The 9,988-nt window shown below is 48.8% G+C and overlaps 1 protein-coding gene across 1 annotated transcript in view; it reads right to left on the minus strand.

Annotated features, from left to right (window-relative positions):
* Positions 1–1,295: 1,295 nt before the first annotated feature.
* LOC102374266 (iroquois-class homeodomain protein IRX-5) overlaps positions 1,296–9,988 on the minus strand; it is a 15,591-nt gene continuing 6,898 nt past the window's right edge. Inside the window, exons 4-5 of the mRNA XM_025191469.1 lie at positions 3,323–3,488; positions 1,296–2,736 (exon numbers count right to left, since the gene is read on the minus strand). Coding sequence (XP_025047254.1) covers positions 2,544–2,736; positions 3,323–3,488 — 359 coding nt within the window. The 3' untranslated portion in view covers positions 1,296–2,543. The remainder of the gene's footprint in view (positions 2,737–3,322; positions 3,489–9,988) is intronic.

Here is a 9,988-nt window from a genome sequence, read left to right on the forward strand (position 1 = left end):
TACCCTATAGACTGCCTCCAAAACTCACTCAAGATAGCTTCTGGGCCTACCCAGACAGTATCTCTTATTCTTTCTGTAAGAGTGGGACATTCCAGTGCCTAACCTAAAAGACTATATGGAGAATGAAACAGAGTACTCTGCCAATCCCCACCTTGCTTATAGTCCATTGAGGGTAGCAGTCAAATGGTGTAAATTAGAGCAGTAGATCTTGGCATGCAAGAGAATCTGTGCCTTAGATTCTTTAATAATCTCCCATGAGGACCTTTGTCAAAGACATTTGAAATTGTCTGCTACTTCTCCTTTATCTACCATTAAATTGACACATTGTAAGAATTCCAGTGGATCGGAGGCAAGGTTTTCCTTAACAGAAGCTGTGTTAGTTGGTCACTTTCAAATGAGTTTTCATATAATCATTTCGAGTTCATATTTGAATGTTCTGCTTTGGCTCATGAGTCTGCCGTTCCAAAGATCATTCCTGGTACTGTGTGCATGCATATATGCACCACATCCCATCCTACTCTCCTAAACTTACATTTAATAATTGAATTTATTAAGGCGGCACATTTTTTGTAGCAAGTCTTGTTAATTGGCCGCTTCCATGTATTCTTGGATAACTGCACTAAGGGCTTTCTGAGTAATTTATTCTGTGTATTGGAATTGTATATTTGTACTACTTATGCCTATGTGCACTACAGTATAATCACTACACGTGAAAAATAGTATCATTACTAAGATATGTACTGCCTAGAGTTTGGGTAGCCATTAAGTTTCCCACGCTGTTTTGTAACTGGAGGTTTGTAACTCTGGCATGGAAGGTGAACTCCATTGCATGGCATATTCTCATTCTGATCTACAAGAGAATTACATGCATTAAAAAAATCTAGTTACAAAGTAACTGACAGACTCCCAGATGCCTTTGTTTTGTGTGAGATTTCACACTGCCTTCTTGAATAACTCCCAATGGGAGATTTTTTTTGTAGGTCTTATTTAAAAAGTAAAAACCTTTAAAATATGAAGGTTTCTCTATAGGGACTAGACCATGAATTTTCACAATTTGGTTTCTAGCTGTGACTTTCTTCTCAGAGTGGTTCCGGTCGACTTTATGGTGTGAAAATCATCATCCTTTTGCCTTTGCCTCCCACCCTGAAGCCATATCCAGGAAAGGCTCTTCCAACTAAGGAAATGGTTCTGGAGATGTAAACCACTGGGATACATGAGTGCTTCCAAAGGGTCTTTTCTTGAACTTGTTGCCACATCTGTTCTGCTGAGACGTTAGCTTGGTAAATTTGGTAAACACTTCCCACTGAACTAAACCTACTTTTGCATAGCATTTTATTCAGTGGCAAAGCTCCCTGGCATCTTTGGTATGAAGTTGTTTTCTTGTTTATCTGCAAAATAACATGTCTTAGTACAAGCTCATCCAGTATACCAAACGGGGCTATTCTGTACTTGATGATGCAAATAAGAAGCTCTCAAAGAGTGTAGGAAGCAATGAGGTTCATATATTATAGCTCTTAACACTGGCAAAATGTTCTGTTTCCCCAGCTCTGCCTCTGCACGTTTTTCTCCCAACAGCTCTCAGAAAGCACAGATTTCATATGGTCAGGAACTACTAACCTTGGATTCTCAGTGGTTTGGTTTAGAAGTGTAAATGGATGCAGTTCATTGGAGATTCCCCCCCCAATGTTAAGTTTCAAATGTAATTTCCACTGTTGGCTTCAAAGATAAAACTGATGGGCTCCGCCCTTCAAAGGTAAGGGCAGTAGAGTGGCTGAAGCATTATGAAGACCTATTTTCATTGAAAAAGAAAAATACTTTTTTTCCCGTTCTGTGCACCATTACCCCTCACCTCTGAACTGAGAAAGACTTTACGTAGTGTCATAATTTAGCAAATTACTTCCTCAAAGGAAGGTCAAACATTTTACCATTGGATCAATAGGAAGCGACTTACAAATCATGTGTATTGATCATTGAATCATTCAGAGGAATGTAGGGCAGACACTAAAATCACATGCACTTAGTCTTAATTGCCCACATTAAAACAATTATGCCCCAAAACTGTCATTGTCTAATGCTATGCACACTCCCCAGCTTGGTAACTTTTAGCAATATATATTTAATCATAAATCAGCCTTTTAGGTCTGATGCATTAAAGACCTACAGTATTGCTCTAATTATGCAAATATAGCTACATCTTTTTTCATCTGCATGGAAGATCATGTTGCTTTTGGAAGAGAGGGTGGGGGGGGATCAGGGGAAAATAAGCCACTCTGGTAATGCAGCTGGTATTGAATACCTTGATTTTACAGCCGCACTGGGCGCTAGTGACACAGGCACTGAGAGTGACCTGAAACTGCTAATGAACAGAGAGCATTTGTAAAAGCAGTCACAGGTCAAGGACTGGAAGATAAAACTTGTTGAGCAGTGTGTTGATAGTGGGTTTGAGTCAGGAGCATGCTATTTATTGGAAGGTGTATATAAACATCATTTTCCTGGGCACCCTTGTAGCTAAAAACGTGAGAGGAGCTCAAGTTTGCCAGCTTTCAAATGCATGTCTTCTGCTCCTTCAAACACAAGGTGGGCGCCTGGGTCGTTGTATCACAGAAGCCCGTGTGCACGGTCCCAGAAATGCCGGCTTTGCTTTGTGCCCGCACATCCCTCCCTGCAGATATTGGGCAGGAATTTCTCGCTGGGTCCATCATTTCCGAGCAGATCTCAAACGCACAGACAGAGCGCCTAAAGGCTTGCACAGGAGAAGTGAATGGGCACGTTGCACTCTCCCCGACCTGGACCCCTTTGTAGCCCGCGGACGGCTCTCCCCTGGCTTCAGGGACTCGGACCCAGAGGCCACAAAACGGGGCAGCGCGCTGGGAGGCCGATGGGCATGACACGAGGAGCCAGGGGTCTCCTACCATCTCCTGCGGGCAGCGCTGCTCAGAGGGGAGAAGTCAGATGGGAGGCGGAGCAATCTGGTCCCCACCGCCTCGTCCTCGAGGGGTGAAGTATGGGCTCCAGCCTTCTCCTCCTCCAGCTTCCCCAGAGGCTCAGCTGCCTCCACCAGTCTGCTCCTGGGAGCTCCCCAAAGCAAGGGGCTCCTCGGAGCAGCCAAGAGCGGCTTCGGCCTGGGCGGGTGAGATGTTTGTCGGGCCCGGCGCAGCCCTCTGGCTGCAGAGCTCCCGAGCCGAGTCCCCGAGCTGCAGGAGGCAGCCTCCACGTCCGGGGCGCCGCGCAGGGGATCTGGATCGCAGCTCATTTACACGCTCCTTTTAACCCCGAGTCGTGGAGACGCCCCCGGAAGGAGGCTTCCCGGAAGGAAGCAAACCTTGCAAGAAAGGAAAAGGGATTGCAGTGAATTGGGTCAATCCAGCGCAGTGTAGTCGGATCTGCTCCGCGCCTTGCCCCTGCCACCCCGGGCACGTGGTGGGAATCCCGTGTTTCCTTTTGCTCTTCCTTCCCAGCAGCAACAACGCTGTTTGGCTGGATCCTTTCTGAAAGTTAAAATTGGTTTGTCATTTTTTTTGCCGCTTCTCACACCTTATCTAGTTTCTACATTCTTCCCGCTTCAGTAGTCAAAGTGATTGAAGGCCAAAAACTGAGCAGATCCATCCCTGCAGCAACTTTCCTCACATTTCTCATTTACCATTTTCTCAAACAGGCCCTTTGTCTGCGCAGTCCCCTGATGTTGCCTCTGTTACACGGAGATATTCTTCAGGTCATGTGGGTTAAAAGGGGGCTAAAAAGGAGATCATATTGGACTTGCTTTACACAGACATGTAGTATTAGACCCAACGCCCAATAGAGGAAAGATATACTACTCCTATTTGATGAGCAGCAGGCCAATAAATTCATTAATCATCATTTTATGCCTCATCAAACACTTCCCAAGTTCCTCCATGGGAGTTATACAAATTAGCCACTGAAAAGGCAGTAATTTTAGTTTAGCTAGGTAAGTGCTTTTTGATTGCCTTCCTGAACAATGCTTCCCTTGACAAGCTAATAAATCAGCCCTTTCTGAATCAGAAGTGCAGCAAGTGCGAACAATAACTCCACATAGTTTCTCCGCTGATATCAGCTGGAAAGGCCTAAGAGGATGATCTGGGATCAAAGTCTCTTACTTTATTGCAGAGCAAAAGCTTTCTTTATGAAGAAGGGCTGAAGAGAAGGAAGGGGGATGCTTTTTTTTCTTTTTGAAAAATCAATTAATGAGCATAAAAAATATCTCAGGAAAGTGGAGAGGAGGGAGAGGGTCGGATTGCAATGATGTCATGTGACCTCTCAGGTGGAGGGGCTGCAATCTCAATCTCATCACGCCGGTGCGGGGAAGAGAGGAACCAGGAGCAATATCGGCCCTGTGTCCCTTCTGGAGCCTTTTGAAATATCCTCCCTCTTAGCCGTGTGGACAGGTGAGGGGTGGTTACATAAATCTAGAGGCTGCTATTGTCAGGAGTAACAGATTACCAGGCCAAATCGTAATAGAGACTGTATTTAATCTGAGACCAATTGATTCCTTGAGTGTTTCAGGTATTTGGAGTGTAGGTTTAGATTTGTTGGTGGCTTTGCAGTGAGAAGCCTGGAGGGTGTGCTGGCTTATCTTTTTTTCAAATTGCTGCCTTTGACAGTATCATCTCTTTAAAAAAAAAAAAAAAAACTTGGCCGTAAATCATTTCACTAATCAGCTGTCACCAGCCAACATGCATACATTGGCATTCAGCCGGAGAAGCTGTTTTGGAAAGCCTTTAGCAACAAAAACTATGTTTGTATCAATAACCGTCTGTTAATGTCTCATGCATAAGGATGTAGAACACAGAGAAGAACAAGGAAAGACAGCAATAAAGAAGGACTATTTTGGGGAGTATTAATTGCCTGGTAAAGCAAATCCTTTCCCCTGCTCTAGTGGAAGGTAAACTAATTACCTGGAGCAATGACTCTCTATAAAATAAAAACCAACACTCCACCAAGCTTAGCCTGACCCTGGCAGCGCAGGTTCAGCTGCAGAAAGGGGAAGAGGAAGGTACGACTACCTGGGGTGAGGTGCCGAGTTGGACAAAGAGCGCTTCCCAGCCCTCTCCTCCAAACGGCACTTGTGCTAATGAGCGCCCAGTAATGACTCCAACCGCATTTGAGCAAAGTCGAGGCTTCCTCTCCACTAGTCTAGACCCAAGGTATTTTAAGTAGTGTGTCTCTTCTCCTCGTCATTAACTTTCCTTCCACACATCGCTGCATGCCTCTGAAAATAACTTGGCAAACCGGGAGCCGTTTATCTCTTTTATCTTGGGACCTGATCCAATTAAATAAGTGCACATTTACATTTGCATCCATCAGGCAGGAGCGCGGAGAGTTCTGTGGTTTGCTTTAAGCAAATAAAAGTCGATTTCGCTGGAGAAGAGGGATCCAGACAAAACAGAGCAGATTACGTTAAGTAAAGGGTGATCCGAAGAGCCCCTGCAGTGGACCTGGGAGGCAGAAGCGATGGAAGGAAGACCCGGGAACAGGTGAAGGGAAAGCGAGCAAAAGGTGTCTGCTAAGATGCTTGTTAACCAAAGCACCTCTTCATGAGTCCACAGGGGCTGCACATAAAACAGTACAAAGGAAGAGGAGAGATAATTATTACACAACAGCCTGCCTGCATCGACCAAACAGGCCGGTTCTCAGAACACTCTTTGCAAGTTTACACAGGCTCTAATTATAACAGATGAGTAACAGTGTGGTGAGGACATTTATTTTCTGGTATTTGGGGGAGAACAGCTTTGTGAAGCTTTTACAAGTAGGCTATCAAACCCTGGCACGAGGCTCCCTGTCAGTCAGGAGACACCGTAAGCTTTCCAAACAGAAGGCACGCGTTTATTTTAAATCAATGAACTCAACCTATAGGACACGAAGACTAGCTCCTGGCTTTTCCCCCTCGCTTCTTTAGATAGTTTTAGATGGGAAAAGAGAGAGAGAGAGAGGAAAAAAAAACTGTTCTCGAGTGAAAGAAAGGAAGAAAGGGGGAGAAGAGGTAGGCAGCAGAAAGCAGCGACGGTAGCTCCTTTTAAAGCAGTGCTCGCGAGAGCCTGGGCCCCCCATAAACAGCTCGGGTGATTCTGGATGTGCCCCCATTTGGACGCGGGGGTTCGTGCCATGCGGAGATTGAACTCACCGGCCTCGGGGGGACGCTGCTTAGAACCAAGGGCTCCCTTTCCCCAGCCCTGCTGAGGACTACAAGGTTCAAAGTAGTGCCCCACGTGGAAAATGCGTGTGTAAGGATTGGGGGGTGGGGGGTAAGATCAGGGGGAGAAACTGACTGAATCAAAGAGCTGTTGAATGCTAGGTGCGGTTTGGAAATCCACCTGCCCGAGGGTCCGAGGCCTATGTGCCCCTTAAAGAGGGACAAAGAGGTCTGGGTACTTTGAACCAAGCAGCCTCAAGTGGAGCTGCTGGAGCCTAAGTTTCCAGCACCGAGCAGCCTCTGGCGGGCCGGGGCCTGCAGCACCAGGGAGCTGGCGGGCCAGGGCAGGGCTGGCTGCCAAGGACGGCGGGTTCAGGTGCCCCGAGCCGCCCTGGGGCTCAAGCTCGCCCCCCTCCCCGGCAGCCGGGACAGCACCTTCGCGAGCAGGGAGGTGACCGAGGGTTTCTGCGCTGCAACTGCTGAAGGCAAGCAGGCACCAGCTCCTCTTCGCCTTCTGCAACAGGGTGGAAATAAACCCTTGCTTCCCTGAGGGCTCCAGTTTCTCCTGGGATGGGAGCGGGGATTTGCCACTGTGCTGAGTGCCGGGTGCTGGAAGCTTTTCCCTCGCCGCGTGGCGCTGCTGGGAGCCAGCCCTACAGACACCGCTTGTCCGACGGGTACAGGTCGGGGTGCGCGGGCGGGGACCTGCGCCCCTGCCCTTCCCCGGGCCCGGGCTCCAGGGCGAGCAGCGCGGCGCGGGCTGGTCCTTGTACCAGGAGCCAGCGAGCAGCTGCAGGCTCCGGCCCAGGGGATCCGGCGGGAGCGGGGATGCGCGGCTCGCGGGGTCTTGTTGTCTTTTGGGGGGGCAGGGGGCCTGGGGCGGGGGCAACAAAACAAAGCTCGTGACTCGTTAGTTGTGGAGCCCTCTCTGGGCTCCATTATTTGGAAGGGGACAGTCCCCCCGCCTAGGTGGCGGCTGAAGGAATGCAGCGGCCAGCCCGGAGCCGCCATCTGTCCCCTCCAGGTTCGTTTTGCGGCGAAAAGTAGCACGGAGGGGACTGCCTGGTGCTGAATGTGCTTTAGAAGATCTCAGCGTAGACTTTGTCTGCGTCTGTCAGAGCCAAGTCAAAAGAAACAGCTGGCCTGCATTTTTAGCACCCATAATTAATTAAGAGCTTCATTCCTGGGATTTGATGATTCAATAAAGCAAGACCCTTATTCCCCTATGTGATTTCAGTGAATATCTACTCCACTCCAATTCTTTTGGGTCCCCAGATAGAGCAGATTAACGCTCTTTTTCTGTGGGAGAGAGGGGAAAAAATGCCTCAAGATTGCATCTGAGGCACACACAAAAGGTAAATTCAAAACTGCCACTTGTTCTCTGCAAAGACTCCTTATTCTCCGCTATTGATGTATTTGTGCCAGGTTTTAAAGAAACCAGAGGGGGGAAGAGGAATTAACATATTGCTCATTTGGAAAAACAGCCGGTTCTGTTTTTGGTAACACTTGTTCCACTGCCAGCCACAGATGTCCTTACTAATAATCTAAGCAGGTCATATAAAAAGGGGAAAGGGAGGGGGGTGGAGATCTCTTTACACTTTCTGTGCTGAATTCGATTCTGCGCTGGAGACCAGGCAGGCTCGAGTCTGTTTCTCTGGTGGTTTGTTAATGCAAAGCCGGACGTAAGAAACCTGACTTCTACAGCTGCGTAATAACAATAATTAACAACGCGGCGCTCTGTTTGTCAACACAACTGAGCTGTATGATTAAATACCCAAGCTGTCCGCAATCAGCTGATTGAGTTGTGGTGTTGGGTGTCTGGCTGCCATTTACAGCGTCTCGTTAGAGAGATACTCTACCTTTCTGACCTATGTAAAGTCCTGTTTAACAGCCGATCTGCTATCGAGACCGTTCTTTGGGGGCTTCGGGAGTTTTCTTTTATATTTCTACCGTTCGGATTTTGGGGGGCTCCGTTTCAAACAATGGCTCCTTTGGCTTCTGAAATAAAGGCTGAAATGGCTCGATTGCCTCTTAAACAAGCTGATTGAGTGATTTATTTTGGCTGGGGGGGGGGGGGAAGTAGTTTCTAGGCATTGCGAGAAAATATTCTGTTTCGATCCTCTTACTAAAAAACCGATAAGCCAATTACATCATAATATGCTTCCCCTGGAAGCGCAACTCTCCTACCAGAAGCGATTGCTGTCGTTTTTAGTATGCGCAATGCCAGGGAATGTAATAGGTTAATTGGGACAATTGGAAAAGCAGCAATTCCAGGCAGAACAGCGGGGTGTGTGTAAACACAGTACAGTACGGCGTGGATCAAAATTAGGATTTGCTTTATTTTTTAAGCGTGAAAGAGGAACCAGCAGCCTGTAGCCTAATCGGATTCACGCAGTGGCTCTCCCTGAAAAGCTGAACTTTTATTCTGATGACGGAAAAGTGGCATTTTAATTCCAAATGGCTCTCTAGTGAGGTAGCCTTGGATCTTTTCCATCCAAGTTCTCTCATCAACAAAAGATACATCACCCAGTCCTAACGCTGCCTTTTTATTGTTAATTTTCTTAATGGACTAAAAAAAAAAAAGGAGCCTTTATTTGCCGTGGAAATGAGCATATACGTATGTGTATATATATACATGACAGTTGGGGATCCATCATTATTTAGTGTTACCTTACGCTTATTTGCTAGTCCTTTCATCAAAAGTACATCTACATGCCATCGTTACCCAACCCCTTCCTGATTGTGTTTCAGATACTGTGCTAAATGAAAGCGAATTCGAGGCTTGTTTGCTGGACGATTAGATCCCACGGTGCGAAGCATAGTCCATTAACAGGGAGTGCGAGCCTCGGGTTTAACTGGGGGGGCTCCTCTGCTTTGCTTTGGGAACAGCGGCTCACTCAGAGGATTCGGGGCCTGGGGGGGAAGGGACTTCACAACCCCCCCCCCCCCCCCCCCCCTTTGGGGGCCTGCCACAGTGCCCTGAGGACTGCTGTTAGGGGTCAAGGCTGAGCTGTGTTTTCTGCACTTCCCAGGCTCGGGGAAAATTAAAATTAAAAGCTAACTCTGGCAGATCGGATGGATTTCAGGGGAGAGAGGGCAGTTGTGGAGTTAAAACCAGTCACTGCTTGGGAGCGCTCGTGTTGTATTTCCAAGGAAGGAATTTCTTTTTCCTTATTAAATCATGTTAATGAAGCGTATTGTCACGATGGAAGAGACACGAGTTTACCAGGGCTTTTAATGCTCCTAACTTGGGCAGGGCAGCAGTGTCGGTTTTCACCTGCATCTCAATGTCTGAGGCTTTTGAAGGGGGTTCTTTCACGATCAGATCCTCGCTGCTTGTTCTCCAGAGAGCGCTGCTTTCTGTTCCGGCAGCTCAGGACGGCTCAGCTCGACACGGCCCGGGGCCGGCTCCGGCTGGCCGGCCCGCACCGTCTGCGGGCGTGTGCCCCTCCCGCCGCGGGCTTGTCCAGCCCTAGCTCTCGGGCGGGGGCCTCGGTCCTGCGCCGCTGGGACGTAGGCAGTGAAGGCAGGGGGTCGGACTCGGGCTCAGCGAGCAGAGCAGTGACTCCGGGGGCGGCCCTTCTCGCCTGGGGCATAGGCGCCCTCCCGAGCCCCCGGGAGAGTCGGGCTCCCTGCAGCCGAAGCCCCTGCCCCTGCCCTGGGGAGGCTGAAGCCGGCTCCTTGCTTCATGCCGGTCGAGGTCTCTCCAGCCCTCGAAGCGCCTCTGCCTGCTGCCGGCCCGGGCTGGGAGAAGCTGACTTTGGGGGGCAGACGACTAGAGCTGGATCCGAGCGGCGCGGGGCAGGCGGGGGCCGGGCCGCCGCCGGGGGCCCGGGGCCA

Source organism: Alligator sinensis, unplaced genomic scaffold, assembly GCF_000455745.1.
Source record: "Alligator sinensis unplaced genomic scaffold, ASM45574v1 scaffold229_1, whole genome shotgun sequence".
NCBI lineage: Eukaryota > Metazoa > Chordata > Crocodylia > Alligatoridae > Alligator > Alligator sinensis.